Source organism: Barbus barbus (genome assembly GCF_936440315.1).
Source record: "Barbus barbus genome assembly, chromosome: 42".
Classification (NCBI taxonomy): domain Eukaryota; kingdom Metazoa; phylum Chordata; class Actinopteri; order Cypriniformes; family Cyprinidae; genus Barbus; species Barbus barbus.
In genome coordinates this window covers 401,547-427,140 of record NC_136720.1, presented here as the reverse complement: position 1 = coordinate 427,140, position 25,594 = coordinate 401,547, and the positions used below count along the sequence as shown (strand labels likewise).

General features: G+C 39.3%; 1 protein-coding gene across 2 annotated transcripts; it reads left to right on the top strand.

Annotated features, from left to right (window-relative positions):
* Positions 1 to 4,137: 4,137 nt before the first annotated feature.
* On the top strand, positions 4,138 to 24,453 carry LOC306861666 (uncharacterized protein). Of its 2 annotated transcripts, XM_079404070.1 has the most exons (7): positions 4,144 to 4,205; positions 5,016 to 5,336; positions 12,888 to 13,266; positions 14,497 to 14,653; positions 15,010 to 15,079; positions 22,453 to 22,607; positions 22,881 to 23,289. In XM_079404070.1, exons 3-7 carry the CDS (start codon positions 12,936 to 12,938, stop codon positions 23,041 to 23,043), a joined length of 876 nt encoding a protein of 291 aa, XP_079260196.1. In that variant the 5' UTR covers positions 4,144 to 4,205; positions 5,016 to 5,336; positions 12,888 to 12,935; the 3' UTR covers positions 23,044 to 23,289. The 2 variants fall into 2 exon arrangements, with proteins under 2 accessions (XP_079260195.1, XP_079260196.1); XM_079404069.1 differs by lacking the exon at positions 5,016 to 5,336 and having other exon boundaries at positions 4,138 to 4,205; positions 22,881 to 24,453.
* Positions 24,454 to 25,594: the final 1,141 nt, after the last annotated feature.

Here is a 25,594-nt window from a genome sequence, read left to right as displayed (position 1 = left end):
TTTCTGGAAGAAGACACGCTGAGTAAAGGCTGGATTTCCTCAAGAGTTCATCAAGTAGAGAAGATCGATCTGATGAGTAAGTAATGTTTATTTTATTTTCTGCATTAGTTAACGTGTTATTGTGACATAAACTTGAACACATTACTAGTTGGGTTGTTCCCAAACTACAACACGATGAATGCTGTGCATCCAAGAAAGTTTAGACCATGTTTATTATTAATAATCTGTTCACAAATATATTTTTTATAGTGCAAAGTTCATCCTTTTATAGTATAAAGCATGAGTGAGTCTATGACTGCAGAATCATATCCTCTATAATATAAAATCATACATGATGTTCAGAATGGCTATATAACTACAAAATCATAGATGGGTTTTCCCCAAACTATAATTCCTGACTAAAATGTTTGAAATCCAGTAAAACATTTTGAATATGATGGGCAATTCATTGTATTTAAATTTCTTACGGCGCGAGTATGTTTTCATGCTCTTTATAAAACAATAAAAGTAATATGAGAGTACACTGTAACATGATGAATGCTACGAGTCTAAGTATGTTTACAACATGTTTATGATTAATAGTTTCATATATATATATATATATATAGATGCTCCTGATATAAACATGCTCACAAATGTTTTTTCTCTTTTTTTGGTTGTTTGTATTTTATTGAATCAGACACAGGCACCACAGATGAATCCTGCTGACTTTCAGTCTCTTCCAACTGTTTTCCTCTGAGAGCGCTGCACTAACATCAGATGTTCAGTTTCTGATCAACAGTTTCTTCTTGAATCCATGGAAAGTAGCAGAAACACTTAAATAACACGTAAATATCAGATATGATTTATCTGTGACACAACAGATAAATTTATCCAGCACACTCCCTCTTTGAACTGTTACCATCTGGTGGACGCTACAGAGCTCTGAGCACCAGAACGACCAGACACAGGAACAGTTTCTTCCCTCAGTCAATACATCTCATGAACACTCAATAAATAAACGTGGAACACACAACTAATACATTATCCATTCACCACACTCACTTATTTTATTTTTATTTTCTAATTTGCACATACTTGACCTGTACATACATAGTCGCCTATATTATATATTATATATTGTGTATTTCTTTTTTTTTTTTTCTTTTTTTTGCTGCTTGTACATTGGTTATTGGCTATTTCCTGTTATTTTGTTTCATTACCTGTGTCCTGTCCTGTTACTGTCTTTCTGTTGCACTGTGGAGCTTCTGTCACTATAACAAATTCCTTTTATGTGTAAACATACTTGGCCAATAAAGCTCATTCTGATTCTGATTCTGATTCTGATTCATGACACATCACACTGGAGAAAAGCCTTACTCCTGCAAACTACTGCAAACTGAGTTGGAAGAGCTACATGCAAAAAAAGCATTTTAAAGGCCATAGAATACATTGATACAGTATTTTAAATTGTTCTCTGATATCTACACAGAAGGTATGTAGCTTAGGCAAGGGGAAAATATCTCCAGAAACGATTTTACATGTCCATTTACAACCCTAGGATTTCTCCCTAGAATGAAACGGTCTGTTATTACCTTTTTGGAAGGGTCATGAATATAATGAGCTCTGCTCTGATTGGCTGTTTCACAGTGCGGCTCAATGTTGAGCTCTGCTCTGATTGGCTGTTTCACAGTGCGGCTCAATGTTGAGCTCTGCTCTGATTGGCTGTTTTACAGTGCGTGGCATTTCAGTAGCTCACACATCAGGAAGGAAACACAGGGAAAATGTATATTTCAATACTTTCTCGCGCAGTTATATCGTTGGGTAATTATACTGTCTATAAAATGTGGGCATCAGGGAGCCGCTATTAAAGGTATAGTTCTCCCAAAAATGAAAATTCTGTCATCATTTACTCATCCTCAAGTAGTTCCAAACCTGTATGAATGTCTCTGTTCTGCTGAACACAAAGGAAGATATTCTGAAGAAAGTTTGTAACCAGGCTGTTTTGGGGCACCATTGACTTCCACAGTAGGAAAAAAAATACTATGGAAGTCAATGGTGCCCCAAAACTGCTCTGTTTCCCTCTTTCTTCAGAATATCTTCCTTTGTGTTACGTATTGCTGTAACGCAGTAGTGTAAGGCATTACTAATCAATTTTCAGTAATATTTTACTCGGTACATGTACAGTAACGCTTGCATTACAACACACTTTTAGCCCCCAATTATTATTATTATTTTTTAAATTTAATTTAAAGTCGGGCTCCTACTGTTTTATGTCTCTAGGGCCGGGCTTCGGGCCAATATTAACGTCATAGTTCAGACGCGGGCCGGGCCTCGGGCCTGTTTTAGGCTTCTCCTTATCTTTATATTTTAGACATCCATCAATTATTGATGAAAAAATAGCCGCGCTGGTGGAGATAACATGAGTTCGTGCCGCTACTGTCAAGAGCGTATCGACGGTGTTTAGTGTCCCGCAGCAGCAGGAGTCGTCAGCACAGATGAAGACTTCTGCTTCAAATACACTCAATAAAGCACAAGCCCCAGCTAAATAATTACCATGAATGTGTCCGCGGGAAATAGTAAGGATTCGCCATCTCCTCGTTAGACGCGCCTTTACAGAGAAGTGCATCTTCACGGATAACGATTGTATTAAATAGTTTGTTTTTGTTTTTATTTATTTCGTTAAGTAGCAATTTAAAGCTTTCTTTAGATATATTTATCATGTCTGTGAGGCATGTGTTTCGGTTCATTTCTGTGAAGAACGACAGTCGTGCATCACAGATCAGCTTTCATTGATCACCTGAGGAGAGAGTCGAGCTGACTGACGAGAGTGAGGGGAAAAACACAAGACGATGGCAGAAGAGTTTCAAAACCTAATGTAAAAGCGCCTGTTTTAAAAATATTTGTGGATTTTGAAAAGCCTGTTGACCTGCCATTTATCTAAGCTGATATTGGAAGGACTATTTATTTATTTATTTATTAAACGTTCGTTTCTCATTTAGCCTATTTGGTTCCACAGTATTTGCTGATTTTGATTTGATTTAAACTGTGATATTGTCCAGTTCATCAAGAAGCTGATGTTTGTCTGGTTTAGTGTAGGGCTAACATCACATCTGGAACATAATCATCTGAACTCTCTGGTGTAGAATCAAACAGCTCATCAGAAACTTCTAGATTTATACCTTTCACCTAAAAAAGACAAATAATTAGGTGGATTAATTGATCAATAGATCCTTCGTTTTCCTTTAAACGGCACAAAAAGTGAAGTAAAATCAAAATCGCTCATAAAAACTGCATTACCACTGAAATCAGTTCTATGTTGTAAAACGTTCAGAGTTAAATTATGTTTGTAAATCATTTTCCTGGTTGTGAATCTGAGAGCTTAAAAGATGTTTGGTCACATTTCAATACAAATGCTATGCCATTTTATTGTATTATTCATAATTAACTGATCAATTAAGGGAAATGTAAACCAAATTTCATGACCATTTATAAGAATTTTTGACCATTTTAATTCTAATTTAAGCTTTCCACTTAGAGCCCAAATCAATTGTTTTAAACCATCAGTGTAATCATTAACAGTCCTTTAATAAAGTACACGTTAACAAAACAAAGTTTAAACTTGATTTCCTTTATTTCCCTTATATTCTGTGGAGAAACTGATTTGGAATAAGATACACGTTTGAGATCTTTAGTCAATTAAATAGCAGGCTAGATCTCTCTTCAACCACAAGCTTAATATTTAACTTCATTGTTCTTTTCTTCTTTAAATTCATCAGAAAATTCTCCCTGAGTTTGAATCCAGTTGAAGATCGAGATGCTTAGTTCCTGATTGAGATGCGCTGGTGTTATGAGCACGTCACACTTGATTAAGGCAAGGCTCGTTTAACTGTCGTTGATCCAAAGTACTTTACAATGAAAATAACTGAATTTAAAAGAGAAAAGGGGGAAAAAGACAACAGAAAATAAAACAAGTCTCAAAATCAATTAAAAATAAAATAAGATTAAATTTAGATATGAGCAAGAAGCTTTTGAAAAAAATCTATGATATCGCTAACCTTCAGAAACTGTGGTTTATCCTTTGAATCAGTCCTTTATCTTATTGTTTTAATGTGTTTTCTGTAAGTGAATTTCTGTTTGTGTCAACAGGACTTTTATTTTGGTGAGGTGGTGTGACGTCATACGTCTGCGCCGCGCTCCTGCATCTGTGTTTCTGCTGAAGAAAGGTTTGTTTTTCATCCTTTAAAGTGTTTAGATCAGTACTAACCGCTCAGACAGTTTCATAGAGAACTTTGAAATGAATTAAATATGTTAATGGTATAATCTATGCAATAACAGTAATGAGGAGATGTTCCCTGTGTAGTGCACGCTCTTTTATACTCGCGGTCACGCGCCCGGTTCTGCTCCGAGGACGAGGCCTGACGCACGCGCGCGCGTAACCTGTGTCGCCTCGCGCCGCGTTTTAATGAAGTCTAATTACTTGCTAATTTCACTTGGATGAAATGAAACTTTCAGCACATTTCCCACTCGTTCTTAAAATCCCAAATACTTGAAAATGAATAAATCAGCTCGAGTAACATGCAATACTTTAATAACTGACTAAAGAAATACAGTTCTTTATTTATAAACAATAAACAAACCTTTCCTGTGAAATTCAGTAATTCTGTAAAAGTAGTAACACCATTATAATCTTCCCTGCAGACCCTCCTCCCAAACAGATAGAAAGTGTAGTGTATTTAAGGGTTATGATGGGACTTGTACTGGTTTAATGTGAACTATAATGGTGTCTGCTGGTATTTGATGCACTCTACTGGTGGGATGTAATCTAGCAGATGGAAACCAATAGAAACAGTAATTCATACTGGAATAATGCCCAAAACAAAAAGGAATTTTGTAATGTTTTTTATGGAAACTGTAAGAATTTCTGTGATGGTTTCTATAGTTTTGTTTGTTTGTTTGCTTGACTTTGCTAATTTAAAATCGCAATAGCAATATGTCAAAAAGTGGTAATTAGATATTTTCCCCAAATCACGCAGCCCTACTGTAAACGTGTTCTCTGCAGTAAAGCTGTAGCATGAGAGGTCTATGGGATGGAGCGGCCAGTGGATGAAGTACAGGTTAAGTCACGAGAGAAAGAGGGAGGTTGCCGCTTGGTTCTGTTTCAACGCTGGCTGAACGTCTGATGCATACGGCACACTTAGCTGGAAACACTTCAGGAGTTTCGAAGTCGTCATCGGATTGGTGAAATTATAACCAAGCCTGGAAACAAAGATGCTGTGATGCCAAAGAAAGCCGTCGTGTTTACAGCTGTGATGACGAGCACTTGTCAGGATCGACGAGATGCTGGATTTTCAAAAGTATGTGAAGTATTTAAAGTTTGTGGCATAGACTCTTTTAATATCCAAGAGTTTTACACACCGGTCTGTTATTGTGGCGACATTTCCGCACCCCTAAACAACGTGATGCTTATTGGTTGCTTTACCTGTCAGTCATATGGCCTCTTGGGCAGGCCTTGGCCATTCAAAGACTACTTCAGTGCATACTATCAGCGCATGACCTACTGACCAGACTCCAGTGCGTGTGACAGATTACGCACAATATTGTATTATTACAACTATAGTATGCACATATGGGTCAATGACACCTACATTTTCTGTCCCATTGCATTTTTTCAGTTAAAAATTGGTTTAAATGCATGAAAATGCCATATATAAGAAGTACCTCTCCCATATGTACAAGAGGGCTGGGAAGATAAATCGATGTATCGTGAATCGAGAAATGATTCAGCATTGATTCTGAGATTCTCTGAATGCATCACAATAGTTTCTGAGTGGATTCTGAGCTTAGTCTTGAACAGCAGATGGCGCTGCATGCTTTAGACACAGCCGTACTCCGCGTGTTTCCAAATCCTTATGTTTAATCTCTGTACAATATGAGAACAAGTGCAAAAAATAATCATTTAGAGCATCTAATTTTAGTTTGGTAATTATGCATTTATTAGTCATTTATTAATAACTATTTTAATCTGTTTTTACCAGATTCCACTGCCAAGCAAAGTAAAATAAACGCTCGCCATAGGCAGCATGTTAGTTCTGACCCTGCAGTCTAGCACAAACTCCAAATGTAACTTTCTGCTGTAAGAAATGTTTATGATTTCATCTCAGAACCTGAGCCAGCAACCTTCCGCTACTCTAAATTGACCCTTCACAAAGACCCGCCCTTAGTTACTGTTGCTACGTCCGACAAACCATGGCACTCTTATGCCACACATGTTCTCATGCAGTGAAAAATACATCACGGAGCAAAGAAGACATTGACAACATGCCAACATACAAGACAGAGCAGGTTACCTTCGGTATTAAAGTATAAAGGTCTCTGCACACTGAGTCCAAAATTGTCGCATGCGTTTTTTCGCATTCGCAATGTTAAAAATTCGTCACGCACAGAGACCTTGCACACTGAGTCCGATGCGTTTTAATTAATCCGTTGCGAAAAAATTTGCAAAACTATACAAAATGTCTTCAAGCAGTGAGGATGATTTTGTTGTCCTCTCTCTTTTTAAAAAAAGAAAAAGGAAATATTGGGTCCATCCAATCCTTAGATTGCGCAGAGAGGAAGGAGAGTTCCACCTCCTCATCAAAGAGCTGCGGGATTATCCCGAGAGATTCAAAGTTTATTTCAGGACGTCAGTGCCTCAGTTTGATACTTTGCTAGCGATACTGAATCCACATATTAAAAAGAAGACCACCAATTTCCGTGAACCAGTTTATCCTGAACAGAGACTGTCTGAGGTCTGGATACACACACACACACACACACACACACACACACCGAACTGTGGCATCGGAAAGGTGCGCGCCAGGCATAAAAAAAATAGGCTACAGCAGTTCTTTATATTCTGTATCTTTGTATTCCGCAATTTGTTTGTCATAAAGTGCTCTGTGCTGCAAGACGAAGTGTATTAATTTGTCTGACACTATTTTGGATTTTGGCTTTCGCTTGTACGGTGGCTCTGAATGGTCAAAACACCTTCTCAAAGCATCTCAAAATGCTTTATCCGGATGCGAAAAAACGCAAAAAATCGAACCCAATCCAAATTTTTTTTTGACGGACGAACATTTCGGAGGCAGTGTGCAAACGTGATTGACAAAACGTGAGGTCGTATTTATTTTTCGACGTGCGAAAATTTCGGACGAAAAATTCGGACTTAAGAGTTCAAAAGAGTTCTGGCCTTAAGAGTTCAAAAAAAAAATATATTTCTTTTTTTTTTTAAAGAAATTCAAACAATAAATACTGTTTTGTGGCCCTTTAATGTGTCAGGACAGATTCAAGCGGCATGTGAACCGATCATCTCTTAGTATTTATAGCACAAAATAAACATGAATGGACATCAGAAGGTATCTTGATTCAACTGTGAAAAGATGTCAATACACACTATTTTCAAGTTCAAGTCCACCGACGTTAATCTCCTCTCCTGTCTGGTTTGTCGGACAAAAATGGCAGATTTGGCATTATGATTGCTCAGATTACCTGATAATCAAACTCCCGACGAAGGGTAAATTGAACAGCCAAGGTTGGGCAAAGCACAGAAATAAGTACATAAAGGACTACAGTTAATGCCATATGCTGAACGTTTCACACTTGTTTCTTTAAATAGATTTTTAATGATGTAAGGTCTTTGTGTCATTTGGAGCGACCACTCATCATGTGGTGCGACCAATAATAGCTATAACTGTATTAAATTAAAAATAAATGATCTGTGGGTGAAATATGAATCACTGCTGTAGTATGCTTAAGTGAATTTTTTTAATATTTTTATCAGTTTTATGCAATTTACAGAATAAGTCTGCTAACTACAATTAAGAAGGCAACTATGAACAAGAATATGAGATAATTTACAAAAACTCAAAAGAAATGCAAATACTTTGTTTCTAAACACTTTAATTACTGAGAACATCTAAAAAAATGTTAAGCATATTAAGGAAATGAATTAGTTTGAATATAAGTCGTATTGATATAAAGCACTATTATAACAAGATTTATTAAAATAAATTGTGTTATTATAACAATAAATCTTGTTACAATACTTAAAAAAAAAAAGTTTGAATGCAGATCTGTTGCGAAACATCAGACTGAGAGGGATCCATTTGCAGCTCTTTATTCTCAGAATAGTCAGACAGAACAGGGTAAATCACCGGCAGTAGAATCAACGTAGAATAGGCAGAAATCGTAGTCAGATAAACAGGCAGAATAGTCAGGGCAGGCAGCTTACAATCAGAGTCCGGATAACAATCCAAGTCGGGGCAACCAGAGAAGAATCACAGAGTCGATGAACCAGACAGAGATAGCAACCAAAGTAAACACGGGTAGTAAACGCTCGGAAATGACAGCCAGGGCAAATCAAGACTTCGCGGTGTGTGTGTGGAAGTGTGCTGCTTATATGTGTGTGTGTGAATGAGGTGCAGGTGTGGCAAGGCAATCAGGCCCAGGTATGAGGGATGATGGGAAACTGAGTCCGAATGAGGTTAGTACTCTGGGGATGGCTCCCTCTGGTGGTGCAGAGGGGGCGTAATGGGAGCCTCAATCATAACAGAGCCCTCCCCCTGCAAGCGGCTCCTGACGCGAGGAGGTAGACGACACCAGGGTCTTCCGCGGGGTCGAGGGGCCGGTTTTCCCGGGTGCAATCGGTGGAACTCCTCTGTGAGTGTGGGGTCCAGGATATCACCTGCGTTGACCCATGATCGCTCTTCCGGACCGTACCCCTCCCAATCGACCAGATACTGTAGTGCGCCGCCCCGGCGTCTGGAGTCTAGCAGTTCATGCACTCGATAGGCCTCCTCGCCGTCGACCAGCATGGGCGGGGGAGTCTGTGGCTCGGCTCCCTCCTCAGATGCCCCTCCCGGACCACCAGCGGGCTTCAGTAGGGATACATGAAAAGTGGGAGAAATACGATAATTAGAGGGCAGTTCTAATCGAAAGGATACTGGATTAATTTGTCTAGAAATTTTGAATGGCCCAACATACCTGGGACTGAGTTTCTTGCAGGGAAGTCGGAAGCGAATATCCCGGGTCGAGAGCCAGACCCACTGCCCTGGCTGATAGACAGGGCCTGGTCGTCGGTGTTGGTTGGCCTGAGCCTCCTGGCGCCTGACAGCTCGTAGAAGGTGGGTGTGAGCTCGATCCCAGATCTCCTCACTGTGTTGAAGCCACTCAGTTATCGAGGGTAGTTCGGTGGGTTCTCCTGACCATGGGAACATTGGCGGTTGGAATCCGAGGGTGCATTGAAAGGGAGTCATGCCGGTAGCCGGCTTGGTCAGGGAGTTTTGAGCATATTCTGCCCACATCAGATATCGACTCCACTCCGTCTGGTGATTTTGGCAGTAAGCCAAAAGAAGCGGAGGAAGCGAATGACCTCCTGATTCAGGCGCTCGGTTTGGCCATTCGATTGGGGATGATAACCTGAGGTGAGACTGATATTGACATTCAGGCTTTTGAAGAAGGCTTTCCATACCCTTGAGGTGAATTGGGGACCTCGATCGGAGACGATGTCGTCAGGCAGGCCATAGTAGCGGAACACTTGGTTGCATAGTAATTTGGTAGTCTCTAGGGCCGTGGGTAATTTGGGCAGAGATATGAGGCAACAGGCTTTGGAGAATCGGTCAATTATGGTGAGAATGGTGGTGTTACCGTAGGAGTTGGGTAGGTCAGTGATGAAATCGATTGCGATGTGTGACCAAGGACGTCGAGGTGTGGGTAATGGTTTCAGCAGGCCGGCAGGTAATTGTCTGGGTGATTTAGTTGTGTTGCAGACATTGCAGTTGTGAATGAATTCAGTTGTGTCGGTAAAGAGTGTGGGCCACCAGAAGCGATTTCGTAGGAGGTGTTCTGTAGCCGTGATTCCTGGGTGACATGAACTGGGATTTGAGTGAACCTGAGTGAGAAGTGGTTTACGGAAAGGTTCTGGAACGAATTCTAGGTTGGCAGGACATTCTGGGGGAGGTTGAGTCTGTTGATTGGCGTGAGCGATTTCGGTCATTATATCCCATTGAACGGGAGCCAGCAGAAGCTTTTCGGGAATGATGTTCTCGGAGGGGCCTGAGTGGTTACTATCCTCAATCTGACGGGACAGTGCATCAGCCTTAGTATTCTTGGTACCTGGTCGGTAAGTCACTGTGAAGTGGAATCGTGTGAAGAACAGTGCCCATCTGGCTTGTCTGGGGTTCAGACGTTTAGCGGAGCGTAAGTATTCTAGGTTCTTGTGGTCTGTGAGAACGATAAAGGGGTGTGCTTTAATGTTAACAGAGTCTTGTGTGTTAACCAAGAGCCTGTTTCATAAAACAAGTTTACCAAACAAGTCAAGCTTATTACAGTTAGTCTTACTTATTTTGAACCAAAACAACTGACAATAAGTCAGACTAACTGAAATAAACCTGGCTTATTTGGTAAACCTGTTTTATGAAACAGGCCCCAGGAACTTACACCGAGTTGAATGAACTTACTCCCGGACGCATTTTTGGAACCACGTTCCTCGAGTAAGCAAGGTTTGGGTTAATCAACCGAGAGTTCAGGGTAATTATAGCACAAAATAAACATGAATGAACATCAGAAGGTAACTTGATTTAACTGTGAAATGTTATATTGGATTAATTGAGAAATGGATATTGAAATGTTATTTATTTTTAATTTTAAAACAATATATAGATGATTACTTTGTGGTAATGCAATATTTGTGAACACAATGGTGTATGTTAGGCCATAAATTCCCAAAAGTACACTTGCTTTGGTGTTGCCATCCTATCAATTATTTTCTAGATCTGCCCCTGTGTGTAATGACAGCTTCTACAAATCAACTGACCGTTTTAATGAAAGTCTAATCTATTACACATAATCTACAAATAAATGCATGATAAATATAAATCATAAATGCCTGTATATGAAATGACTGTTTGATCTGTGTTCTTTTATTATTTTGATATGCTAGTTTAGTATTTTTGTGTTATCAGGTCATTTAAGTACATTAACTCTGACTCTCACTGACTCCTTACTAGTGTGCTGACTACTGAACAAGTGTGCTGACTACTGAACTAGTGTGCTGACTACTGAACTAGTGTGCTGACTACTGAACTAGTGAGCTGACTACTGAACTAGTGTTCTGACTACTGAACTAGTGTGCTGAATACTGAACTAGTGAGCTGACTACTGAACTAGTGTTCTGACTACTGAACTAGTGTGCTGAATACTGAACTAGTGAGCTGACTACTGAACTAGTGAGCTGACTATTGAACTAGTGTTCTGACTATGAACTAGTGAGCTGACTACTGAACTAGTGAGCTGACTACTGAACTAGTGCGCTGACTACTGAACTAGTGAGCTGATTACTGAACTAGTGCGCCGACTACTGAACTAGTGAGCTGACTACAGAACTAGTGTGCTGAATACTGAACTAGTGTGCTGAATACTGAACTAGTGAGCTGAATACTGAACTAGTGAGCTGACTACAGAACTAGTGTGCTGAATACTGAACTAGTGTGCTGAATACTGAACTAGTGAGCTGAATACTGAACTAGTGAGCTGACTACTGAACTAGTGTTCTGACTACTGAACTAGTGTTCTGACTACTGAACTAGTGAGCTGACTACTGAACTAGTGCGCTGACTACTGAACTAGTGCGCTGAATACTGAACTAGTGAGCTGACTACTGAACTCGTGTTCTGACTACTGAACTAGTGTGCTGAATACTGAACTAGTGAGCTGACTACTGAACTAGTGAGCTGACTATTGAACTAGTGTTCTGACTATGAACTAGTGAGCTGACTATTGAACTAGTGTTCTGACTATGAACTAGTGAGCTGAATACTGAACTAGTGCGCTGACTACTGAACTAGGGCGCTGACTCCTGAACTAGTGCGCTGACTACTGAACTAGTGAGCTGACTACTGAACTAGTGTGCTGAATACTGAACTAGTGAGCTGACTATTGAACTAGTGTTCTGACTATGAACTAGTGAGCTGAATACTGAACTAGTGAGCTGACTACTGAACTAGTGCGCTGACTACTGAACTAGTGAGCTGATTACTGAACTAGTGCGCCGACTACTGAACTAGTGAGCTGAATACTGAACTAGTGAGCTGACTACTGAACTAGTGAGCTGACTACTGAACTAGTGTTCTGACTACTGAACTAGTGCGCCGACTACTGAACTAGTGAGCTGACTACTGAACTAGTGCCTTGACTACTGAACTAGTGAGCTGAATACTGAACTAGTGAGCTGACTACTGAACTAGTGCGCTGACTACTGAACTAGTGAGCTGAATACTGAACTAGTGAGCTGACTACTGAACTAGTGAGCTGACTACTGAACTAGTGTTCTGACTACTGAACTAGTGTTCTGACTACTGAACTAGTGAGCTGACTACTGAACTAGTGCGCTGACTACTGAACTAGTGAGCTGAATACTGAACTACTGAGCTGACTACTGAACTAGTGTTCTGACTACTGAACTAGTGTTCTGACTACTGAACTGAACTAGTGAGCTGAATACTGAACTAGTGAGCTGACTACTGAACTAGTGTTCTGACTACTGAACTAGTGTGCTGAATACTGAACTAGTGAGCTGACTACTGAACTAGTGAGCTGACTATTGAACTAGTGTTCTGACTATGAACTAGTGAGCTGACTATTGAACTAGTGTTCTGACTATGAACTAGTGAGCTGACTACTGAACTAGGGCGCTGACTCCTGAACTAGTGCGCTGACTACTGAACTAGTGAGCTGACTACTGAACTAGTGCTCTGACTACTGAACTAGTGAGCTGACTACTGAACTAGTGCTCTGGCTACTGAACTAGTGAGCTGATTGAGATGCACACAGAGATCTGTCTGTTAACTATTCTCATCTTAAACACACAGAAAAACTCCTGCTGAAGCGACTGAGATCCACGTGTCACTGTTATAAAGATGGCGTTTATTAAAGTCGAGAGTGAAGAGATGAAGATAGAAGAAGATTTTAGAGTCAAACGTGAAGATACTGAGGAACAAACAGAGATGGTGTTTATTAAAGAGGAGAGTGAAGAGGTGACGATTGAAGAAGATTTTAGAGTCAAACGTGAAGATACTGAGGAACAAACAGAGATGGTGTTTATTAAAGAGGAGACGATTGAAGAAGATTTTAGAGTCAAACATGAAGACACTGAGGAACAAACAGAGATGGCGTTTATTAAAGAGAAGGGGGAAGAGGTGACGAATGAAGATTTTAGAGTCAAACGTGAAGATACCGAGGAACAAACAGGTTGGTTTCATTTTAAGAGTCTTTCTTCACTCATGTATGCATGTGTATTGTAAACAAAAGCGTATAATATTGCCTTATCGATTTGAGCCTGAATCAGACCCCCAAAAAATTACTGAAGAAGAGCCTATGCAAGCACAGCTCTTGCAGGACGTTTCAGGGTTTTTTTCTTTGTAGTTGTCTAATACTTTACGCTGTTATTGTAAATGCTACTGCTGTTTATGTCAGCTTTTTATACGTACGGTTTTATCCTTACGTAATGGGCTCGTAATTCTGGTGACTAACCATGGCTTTCCTACAGTGGCCAAATCAAATACAGAACCATATTTAGTGTGCCTGTAGATAAACGATCATGTGACACTAGGGCTGCTCGATTATGGCAAATATCATAATAATTTTGGCAATATTGTAATAATGATTATTTAATGCGATTATGAGTGTGGGCCATATAACCAAAACTTTTTTGTGAGTGATTTATTTAAAGACAGTGATATATCATATATATGTTATGTAAATAAGGTTGACATGACATCTACATTTTAGAGATCAGCAAAATTTCACAATTCTCAATACCACAGAATACTAGGGTATCTAATATTAGTACAAAAAAAAGCCATCAAAATTATTGAAAAAAATTAAATTCTCTGTAATAAATAAAGCAAAGGACAAATGCAATAGAATAAAATGATACAAATGAAACAAACTGTGCTTGAGGTGGTTTGAAAGGGTTACTCCACCCCAAAATGAAAATCACTTAAAAAACGTAAAAGATTAATTCGTCCTCGGAACACAATTGAAGATATTTTGGATGAAAACCGGGAGCCTTGTGACTGTCCCATTGACTGCCAAGTAAATTACACTGTCAAGGCACAGAAAAGTATGAAACACAACATCAGAATAGTCCATCTGCCATCAGTTGTTCAATCTGAATTTAATGAAGCGACGAGAACACTTTTTCTGCACAAAGAAAACAAAAATAACGACTTTATTCAGCAATTCGTCTCCTCTGCGATTCCACAGTAGTGGCATTTTGGAGAATATCTGCTGGACACAAATGGCGTACGCTGTTCTGTGTCAGTCGCACCAGGTTATTTTCCACCCTGGCTTTGAGGCCGGCTCGAGAAATGCTCTGTTTTTATGGGCGGGCCGCAATGAAGACTTGGAAGTAAACACCCACTGCTATGACTGGATAACAGTTTTGGTTAGTAAACTAACTTTCGACTCCCCCATCAGTACGCCAGGGGAATTGTTTTGAAAACCTCCAAAGTGGAGAAATGGCAGCCGCAGTGTTTCAACCATATATGTTCGAGCCAGAGTCTGATCCTGAAAGTCAAGACGATGAACCGACTACAGCTCAAACACCAAGGATGCTCCAGCCTGTGACAGCATGGTAAGTCCTTATCGTCAATTATGTTTCTTTCTCATTTATTTGTGAGGTTGTTCTAATTTTTTCTTTTAATGTAACCAAAGATGTTACAGAAAGTTATTACTCAAAACTCAAATATTTACCAGCAATGTGAAACAATAATGTGTACTATATAACGTTTATATGTTTTGGATGGGACAAGCTAGGTTTATGAACTCGGACTTACCACAGTTATATTATAAAAAAGCATCGTTTGTCGAGTGTTGGACCTTATTGTTCGTTCAACATTTTCTGTAAATTGAAACATTTATGTTGTCAGTTACACACTGCTGTCTTGTAAATAAAATGAAAATAAATCACTTGTTATCAATAATCTGTAGGTGTACCTGTGAAAACTGTGCTGTTATGCCAATGGAAAAAGAAAATATATGCTGTTTGGGGATTCCTGAGGTAAGTACAAGGCACAGAATGTTTTTTTACGTACATTTGTGTGTGTGTGTGTGTGTGTATATACTGTATATTAATGCTGTAAAATGATTAATCACATCCAAAATAAAAGTTTTTGTTTGCATAATATATGTGTGTTGTGTATATTTATTATGTATATATAAATACACACACATACAGTATATATTTTGAAAAAAAAAAAATATATATATATATATATATATATATTTATATTCATATAATTTATATTATATATAAATATATTTAAAATATAAACATAACATATTCTTAAATATATGCATGCATGGGTGTGTATTTATATATACATAATAAACATACACAGTACACACATTATGCAAACAAAAACTTTTATTTTGGATGTGATTAATCATTTTAGCATTAATATATATATATATATATATATACATACATACAACAGTTCTTTCTGGTCCTCAAATCTGATTGGCTGATAAGAGTGTGATATTAGAGTGATATCAGCGCTCCGCTCAACCGCTACACGGTTTGTGTCATGTATCACTCATGTATCACATGGCGGATGCCCAAATCAACTAGAATTTAAAAATAATACTGTTTTTGTGTCACAGAATGTAGTTTTAAGAGATTTTTAGGTGAGAATGTACTTGTTTGGACTTCAAATATGCAGTTGTTAATACAGATAACGTTTATTTAAAAATTAGCATCAGCGTTTTCAGAGATTACTGACCGTCAGCGGTCGTTCTGCGCTCATGAACCTGCAGAGAGAGCGCCTCACCTCAGCCAGATCTTTTGAAATTTGCCGCTGGCTCTGATGTCTCCATAGTGGTTACACATGAGATATATTTTGTTTTGGGTAAATCTAATGGGCAGTATTTGGTCTCATTAATCTATTATTTGTTCCAGAGCAAAAAAATAATTTTTTGGAGAGAACCAAATGGCGCCTGTGTGTTTGTCGGCATGCCGTCTGTCTCGTCAGTTTTTAAATATCCGTCCAGCACTTGTTCTATCTGTGCTTTCTTTACTGCTGTTAATACGCTGTGTTGCTGCTATCATTACCTATGATCGTCAAGCACTGTTACACATCAAAAGTTTGTCGGACAATCAATCCAGAGACTGTCCCATTGCACAGGAGTATTGCTACTCTTCGGCCGTGTTTGTTCGCCAGCTTCCTTGTTGTATAATCCATCAGTGGAAACGTCGCAGAAGGAGGGGAAATCGGGGAGGTGCCCGGGTAAGGATTAGGAGAGAAGTTTCTATCTCTTCATCTCATCTCTCTACATGTCCCTTCACTCCTTCCTATGGTCACCGTGGATTATACCTGGCTCGGCGTTCGTGGGATGTGAGATATTCCTGTCATCTAGCCATCGTCCCGAATCGGAGGCAGACGGCCGAATTATGCGCGATTGCGCGTCCGAAACAGGGGTGTGAATCTTCAGAATATTAAAACTTTGAAGTATGTCCGTCAAACACAAACACAAACACAAACTGTTGTCTCCCACGTTAAAACAGCCCTGGTTAATGCCAGATCTGTGTCTAATAAGACCTTTATTTTGAATGACTTTTTTACCAGCCACGAATTGGATTTCCTATTTTTAACTGAGACCTGGATTGGAGCAGGTGAGTCGTCCATCTTTGACGAACTTTGTCCTTTAAATTGTGGTTTTATCAGCACTCCAAAGGGCTTTTCACACTTGAAATAGTTAACCCTGGGTCATCCTAAACCCCGGATAAGTGGAATCCTGGGTTATCTGTAATCACGTTTACACTGCTCATACTATACCTGGGGTTAACTAACCCTGGGTATTCATTAACAGTCGTTTCACACTGTACATTCCTAAACCCCGGGTTAACGTTCTTATTTGCATATTTGCGGTGTCACTGTCACTGATTGGACGAACAGCGATGTAGTGCTGGAAATCCATTTATCCTTTGCTGAAACTTGTATGCGTCTTCATGAAGAGCGCGGGTCGTGGTTGCTTAGCAACGGCAGACGCCACGGGAACGCAAGCTACACGATGCGCGCTTGATGTGACACGAACTTCGCTGCTCATTTTCTGATTGGCTGTCTGTTGCCAAGCATCCAGCAGCAACAAGCAAACACCGCTCCGTTTCACACTGAACAAACTTAGCGCCGCAAAGCGGGGTTAACACCACAAATGCGGTGCTAACCCTGCTCCGGAGCAGGGTTTCATAACCCCGGGTAAAATGCGGTGCTAACACCGCTTTCAAATTGCCGGTGTGAAACGTGTCTTTACCCGGGGTTAAAAGCGGTGTTTAGAACGACGATAACCCGGGGTTAAGCGCAGTGTGTGAAAAGCCTACAAGATGTGTTGGAAAGGGAGGTGGAGTGGCTATGGTTTTCAGGAATTGGTTTCAATCTTGGACTGTCTCTGTTGGGAACTTTTCTACTTTTGAATCTCAATGTGTATTGATAGAATCTGCTCTCCGTTACTATGTGTACTGGTTTACAGACCCCCAAAGCCAGATAAAGATTTTATAAAGGAGTTTTCTGAATTTGTTTCTCATATTATCACATCATATGATCGACTGTTAGTACTAGGTGATTGTAATATTCATGTTTGCTGTCCTGGAAAGCCCATGGCTGCTGAGTTTATGCATGTTTTGGATTCTTTTGGCTTTACTCAGCATATTAAAAATGCTACACATGTACTGGGCCATACTCTGGACCTTATCATGTCGTATGGGTTTTCCATTGATCACATAGCCATTGAAGATGCCTGCTTTTCAGATCATAAACCAGTTGTATTTAATGTATCTATCTAGTTTTTTGGGTAATATAAAAACTACAGGTTTTAATTCCCGTTGCATCAACTCTCTTACGGTTGGTCAGTTTTCAGATATGTTTCTTAGTAGTGAAGTATCTACAGCAATTTCAGTTGCTGCTGAACGTTCATCTAGTCCTGAAGACCTGATGTCTCTCTTTAATTATCCCTGTTCTGATGTCCTGGATTCTATAGCTCCTCTGAAATATAAATGTCCAAAATTTAAATCACAACCATGGCTGGATGATCCACTCGTTCACTTAGACAAATTTGTCGGAAGGCAGAGCGGCGTTGGAGAAAAGATCATTTTTAGAGAATCCCTGTTGAACTTTCAGAAGGCAGCAAAAATGGCTAGAGCTAAAGACTTTTCTGATATTAATAAACATTCTCATACTCCTAAAATGTTATGTAGCACTATAAATTCAATAATTAACCCCCGCATCTCTTATGGAGTAGAACAATCAACAGTTATTTGTGAGAGATTTTTTATTGAAAAGGTAGCTGGCATTCGATCCTCATGTGATCCCTTTTGTTCTAGTTCTTTGGATGACTGTTCAGTTTCTACAACTAAGCTGTACAGTTTTCAGCCTGTGTCTTTATCAGAGTCAGGGGACTTAGTGAAGCAGACACAATCTTCAACTTCTCTTTATGATGTTGTTCCGTCTGACTTTCTTAAAGAGGCTTTTGATATAGTTGGTCCTAGTATTCCAGTAATTATTAATTCCTGCTTAGTTTCTGGCACTGTTCCTGTGTTTTTGAAGCATGCAGTTGTCCAGCCATTGCTTAAAAAACCCAATGCCGATATTAATTGCTTGAATAACTTTTATTTCAAAAATACTGGAAAGAGTTGTTCTATCACAGTTACTTCCGTTCTTAAACTCAACCCATATACTTGAACCTCTTCAGTCAGGTTATACTACCCAACAGCACTGAAACAGCTTTGTTAAAAGTGTTGAATGATTTGTTACTGTCAGCTGATTCTGGAGATAATGCAGGTTTGGTTTTATTGGATCTGAGTGCTGCTTTTGATACAGTAGATCATAATATCCTTCCGTCACGCCTTGAACATTGGGTGGGTATAAAGGCTACAGCACTTTGCTGGTTCAAGTCAAATCTCAAATCTAGGTCATTTTCAGTGTCTGTTGGCCAGTTTATTTCATCATCTGCCTCTCTTTTCTGTGGAGTCCCTCAGGGGTCCATTTTAGGGCCATTGCTCTTTAATTTGTATATGCTTCCACTTGGTAATATCATAAGGAAATATAAAAGGGGGGCAGTCGTGGCCTAATGGATAGAGAGTTGGACTTGTAACCCGAAGGTCGTGGGTTCAAGTCTCAGGTCCGGCAACCGCGACTGAGGTGAGACCCTTGAGCAAGGCACCGAACCCCTCAACTGCTCCCCGGGCGCCGCATTGATGGCTGCCCGCTGCTCCAGGTGTACCTGGTTAAATGCAGAGAACGTCCCTTTCCCCCTTCCCCTTTGGGAAGTCGTGGCCTAATGGTTAGAGAGTCGGACTCGTAATCAAAAGGTTGCGAGTTCGAGCCCCCGGCCAGCAGGAATTGTAGGTGGGGGGAGGACAGTACGTCACGACTTTACTTTTAAAATCTCTTTTCATTTGTATGCCGATGATTCTCTATCTTCCTTTAAATCTTGTGATTCTGTGCAGTCTCTCATTGACTGTCTTGAGGATATTAAATGCTGGATGTCAAATAACTTCCTGCAACTCAACAATGATAAAACTGAGGTGATTTTCTTTGGTCCCTCTAAAACAAGACATTCTGTTGCTGACCATATTTCGCCAGTTTTAGCGTCTCTTCACTGGCTTCCTGTTTTTTTTAGAATTCAGTTTCAAATTTTACTTATTGTTTTCAAAGCTCTTAATGGACATGCCCCATCTTATATTTCGGAACTAATTAATTTGCATTCAACGCCCAAGTCCCTTAGGTCGGCAAATAAATCTTTATTACATGTTCCTCGGTCACGCCTTAAATCAAAAGGAGGCCGAGCCTTTGCCGTCGCCGCTGCACGTTTGTGGAATCAGTTGCCGCCTGACATTAGGTGTGCTTCTTCTCTATTTACTTTCAAGTCCAGACTTAAGACACATTTTTATTCTCTCGCATTTCCGGGCTATTAATTCAGCGTGTACGGTTTTTGTTGTTAATGTTATTTTATTATTATTGTTGTTATTTTAGTTGTATTCTATTTTAGTATTTGTTTTATTGGTTGTGTTCAGCACTTTGGTCAGTGTAATGCTGAATTTAAATGTGCTCTATAAATAAAACTTACTTACTTAAAGGGGTCATATGATGCCATTTCAAGTTTTCCTTTCTCTTTGGAGTGTTACAAGCTGTTTGTGCATAGATAAGATCCCTGAAGTTACAAAGACTAAAGTCTCAAAACCAAAGATATTCTTTATAAAGTTAAGACTCTGCCACGTCCCCCTAAAACGGCTCATTCAAACACGCCCCACATGTCTACGTCACGATGTGGAAATATGTTCAAGCAAAGAATGAAGGTGTGCTTTCAGTAACGGCAGTAGTGTTGATGAAGCTGTGTGTTTCTAGGCGAAAGCAAAAGCACTTTATGTGGCACTTTAAAAGCACTCAAATGCGGAGTTGTGAGAGAGGGAGACACGGTTTCACAACCACGGCTTGTGTGCAAATACATACGAGCTTCATCGCTGAGTCTGTCACATGACTCTGTTCCCCTTTCGGGCTTGAGCTGATGGTAAAACTAAGGACATTATTAACTGGCGTTACATTTATTTTGAAAGCTAAAGCTCACAATTATGGTAAGGGGCGTTACATTTCCGATTTGTGCTTGTGGTGTTCGGCCAATCACAATGCACTGTGTCAGTTGGCCAATCAGAGCAGACTGTGCTTGCTGGAAGGAGGGACTTTGTAGAAAACTACACGTTTGAGAGAGGCGGGGCATAGAGGAACTACAATAATGTACAGTATTTGAAAAATAATGTGTTTTTTGAACATTAAATCATGTCAACATATTCTGTTACACCAAATACACAAAATAATTATCTTTAAAAAAGCATCATATCATCAAGCATCATGGTGGTGGACGAGGAGACACCACCCCTCACAATGTAGAGCGCTTTGAGTGCTTAGAAAAGCAGAAAAGCGCTATATAAATGTAATGAATTATTATTATTATTAAAAAAGCATCATATGACCCTTTAATGTAATTTCAATGCTGTATATCAGAGCGCTGTCTTGACTGAATGGCCTAGCTTATTTTATTTTGGCTGTTGTTGTTTATAAAACGGTTAGTTCCAGTCCTCGATTGATTGGTCAGCAGCTGTGTTTTATTCACGAAACAGCATGGCTATGACCGCTTCACCCAACGGTTCTGTGTATCACTGAGCAACCACTCAATCATAAACATGGCAATCACAGAGCTCAGACGTTTCTTGTAGGTTTGCACACATCTCAGGAGGGATTTTGTCCCACTCTTTGCAGATCCTCTCTAAGTCATCAAGGTTTTGAGGCTGATGTTTGGCAGCTCGAACCTCCAGCTCCCTCCACAGATTCTCTATGGGATGCAGGTCTGGAGACTGGTTAGGCCACTCCAGGACCTTAATGTGCTTCTTCTCGAGTCACTCCTTTGTTGCCTTGGCCGTGTGTTTTGGGTCGTTGTCATGCTGGAATACCCATCCATGACCCATTTTCAAATAAACACACCATTACAATTATAGACTGATCATTTCTTTGTAAGTGGGCAGACGTACAAAATCAGCAGGGGATCAAATGATCTTCTTCCCCACTGTGTGTAATATATATGTATATGTATAAATGTATATACGTGTGTCTGTGTGTATATATGTACACTGCCGCTCAAAAGTTTGAGATCAGTAGAATATTTATTGGTTTTTAAAGAAGATTCTTCTGCTCATCAAGACTAAGTTTATTTGATCAAAAATACAGAAAAAAACAGTAATTTTGTGAAATATTATGGTAATTTAAAATAACGGTTTTCTATCTTAATATACTTTAAACTGTAATTTATGTCTGTGATCTGCAGCTGTATTTTCAGCATCATTGCTCCAGTCTTCAGTGTCACATGATCTTCAGAAATCATTATAATATGCTGATTTATTATCAATGTTGGAAACAGTTGTGCTGCTCATATTGTTTTTGGAACCTGTGATACTTTTGTCAGGATTTGTTTGATGAATATAAAGTTAAAAAGAACAGCATTTCAAAAATAATAATAGAAATATTTTCTAAGAATCTAAGTCTTTACTATAACTTTGTGTCAATTTAGCACATCCTTGCTGAATAAAGTAACTTTAACTTTTGATTCATCAAAGAATCCTGAAAACAGTAAAATATGAAGCAGCACAACGGTTTCCAACATTGATAATAAATCAGCATATTATAATGATTTCTGAAGATCATGTGACGCTGAAGACTGCAGTAATGATGCTGAAATGAATGATGTTGATCAAATAAATTCAGCCTTGATGAGCAGAAGAAACTTCTTTAAAAACAATAAAACTACTGATCCCAAACTTTTGAGCGGCAGTGTACGTATTTATGCATGTATGCATAAGAAATAGACGTATATTGTTCTTGTTTTTTTTAGATTGTTAGAAGGATTAACCAGATACCCGACACAGTTTCCTGCATAACCCATCACCCAGGCTTCGAACCGGTTTGCCTGAATGTGTATTCACTACAGAATGCTCTTAATATTTACAAAGCTGATTATGGCCCCTTGAGACTCAGAGGAATAGAACAGTAAGATTTATACATACATTATGTCACAGAAGTCTATGTAATTATTTTGTGTTCAATACAATAGCTATTTTGTAAAGCAGTCAGGTCATTACAGTTAAATTTAATTAAATAACACACAATAGTATGTTTCAGTGAAAACACTGTATTTTAAGACAAAAACAGCTGTAAGTTGTTTTGTTTTCATCACAAATGAACAAAATCAAGTTGTCATTAATTCACAGTCATAGCAGATAAGGCAAATTTCTCTGACTTTGTCATTGTCTTTCACGTTAGGCGTTACAGGCGCTTGGCACAGAGGAGTTTTGTGAGCTGGTGCTGGGGCTATCTGAGCAGGACGATCAGGGTGGATATCCCGTCTTGTGTTGTCCTGCGTATATGCCGAGAGTTTCCTGACACTGCAGGCAGCTGTGTTGGATTCAGACCTGCCCTCGACTGAACCGCGGTACATGCCTTGCGATGACGTCTTTCATGGAGGGTCTGTCATACTGGGCTGAGAGTGTTTCAGGGACCTTGATTTTGTTCATCTCCTCCATGTAGGTTTAGAGGTTCTGGGATCACTTTTTCAAAAAGGAAGGTCATCAGATTGATGACGTAGTCTGTAAAAATATAATTACACAACTCAAATTGCAATTAGATTTTTTAGTTACTTAATTGTGAACTTCAATAAATTTGTTTAACTTACAAAATGTTTCCTGTGACTTTAATGACCGTGTGGAGTATTCTACCTTTTTGGCTTTGGGTCTACAATGGGTCTCATTCACTAATAATTGCATTATTCGTACTTATATGCATGTTCAAACTTCTCCTGAAAAAAATCTGCCTAATTCACAACACGTGTGTAAGCAAATCAGTTTGTTCTTAAAGGTGCTGTATGTAAGCATAAAAATACCATAATATGTTTGCGGATATTTAATAAACATGCTAAGTTAACATACTTGTTTATCTGAAAAACAATGCTACAGTCAGTTATTCTCCTTTGGAAATCTGCGTTCCGGGCCGGAATGTCGGTCTCTGTTTTGGTTTGTGAAACCCGCCCACTGCCAGTTTACCCAATTGTATTTCGCCACCCCGGGTTGCCAGTTGGTGGAAAACACAGCATATTTAATTTCATTCATCTTCATGTGCACTCATTCTTTGGTGTTGTTAATCTGGCAACCTGCGCGTGCCTGGAGTCTGAGGAGGGGGGGCCGGTTGAAGAAACCCCTCTCCAGTATTTTGAATTTGGACGGCAATACCTAGTTCAACCGCTGTCAATCCTGCATACAGCACCTTTAACTTTGTTCTAATGTTGATGAATTCGGAGTGTTCTGTCTAACCAATCACTTTGATTAGACATGTACAGTAAATCAGGTCATATCACGCGATCTCTAACAAAACAATGGTGACGCAGTATAGATATTTTTACTCACGTAAGTGTGCTGCGCCGTTCCTGTTGGATCCTATATTTATGGCGTTGACCTGTCTTATTTACAAAGGAATCCACAGTGAAATGAAGTGAACAATCACTCAATGTTTTACTCGCGTCAGCTGGAACTTCATTAAAAATACAGTTCAACCATGCTTTCCTAATATCTGAATCCGAAGGAAGGTTATGCAGCGACTGTGTTCTTCCACAACCAGGCACTGCACAATATTTTGTGATCTTCAACAGCATGTTTATTTCTTTGTTGCTCAACCCTGTTTAGTGCCACTTGTGTTATTTCCCTACAGTGTCATGCGTGAATCAGTGGGTGGGGCTACAGAATTAGGTGCTGATATTCTTCTGTGTTTAACCTGTCTGTAGATAGGCACATTTCAAGAGTTGGTTTTCGCTGGGCCTCATGTCAATAAAAGCTTTTAATTTATTAAGAAGGATGTTTCAGTTCTTAAACTTTTAGGATATTCTTTTAGTACGATGACCTCATATATATCAAAAGCTCAAGTAAAAGTTGATTTCTCAATTCATGACCCCTTTAAGTAAATGTACAGATAAATAATTTTGGTAGAAGATGAAGTCACTATTTAGAATATTACTTGAGTAAAAGTTTTAAAGTATGCAATAATGTATTTAAGTAAGAAAAGTATTTTTTTAATAAAACATACTTAAGTATTGAAAGTAAAAGTAGACGTAAATGCCAAATCGAAAAGAAGCAAATAAATATTTTAAAGGTGCCATAGAATGGAAAACTGTCTTTACCTTGGCATAGTTGAATAATAACAGTTCTGTATATGACATACAGTGAGCTTCAAACACCATTGTTTCCTCCTCCTTATGTAAATCTCGTGAATGCTAAAGACCACTGATAAACAGGCGAATCAGAACATAACACTGACTGTGACGAGGACAACAGCGAAAATGGCAGATCATGGAAATAAGTGTTATGTTCCAGGCTGTGTGTGGGTAGGGGGGGGGGGGGGGGGGGTGAAGTGCAGGGATGGGTTGGGGTCTGTATTCAGAAAGACACGGAAAGCAAATAACAGGTTCTAATAAAATAACGTGAGCCACAAAATGAACACAGTTAGCTCCTTGCTAGCGGTAGCCTGTTATATTACAGTAAATAAGATTTCACTTACCACATAAACAGAGTAAGGAGAGATCCCTGAGGATGATGGAGAATTAATTACAGATCCTGAGCACCACTGAAAAGCATCTGATCTTGTGAAATGTGTGGTAAGTGCTGCTGCTTCACAGTATAAACAGAGTATGTGTGATCGCAAATCTCGTAAGTGAAACTAAAAAGCAATCATGCATTTGTAAGCACTCCCTGATGCCCGCATTTTATTTACAGTATGATTACCCAACGATATAACTGCGAAAGAAAGTATTGAAATATATATTTTCGCTGTTTCCTTCCTGCTGTGTGAGCTACTGAAATGAGCTGCACTGTGAAACAGCCAATCAGAGCAGAGCTCATTATTATTCATGACCCTTCCAAATAAGCCAATAACAGACCAATTCATTCTAGGGAGAAATCCCAGGGTTGTAAATGGACATATAATACCTTTCT

Excerpts from the sequence above, each read along its gene's own strand:
- LOC306861666 (XM_079404069.1), top strand. The coding sequence starts at position 12,936 with ATGGCGTTTATTAAAGTCGAGAGTGAAGAGATGAAGATAGAAGAAGAT. Across the intron at positions 13,267-14,496 it reads AGATACCGAGGAACAAACAG|TACGCCAGGGGAATTGTTTT; the intron begins GTTGGTTTCATT and ends CTCCCCCATCAG. Across the intron at positions 14,654-15,009 it reads CTCCAGCCTGTGACAGCATG|GTGTACCTGTGAAAACTGTG; the intron begins GTAAGTCCTTAT and ends AATAATCTGTAG.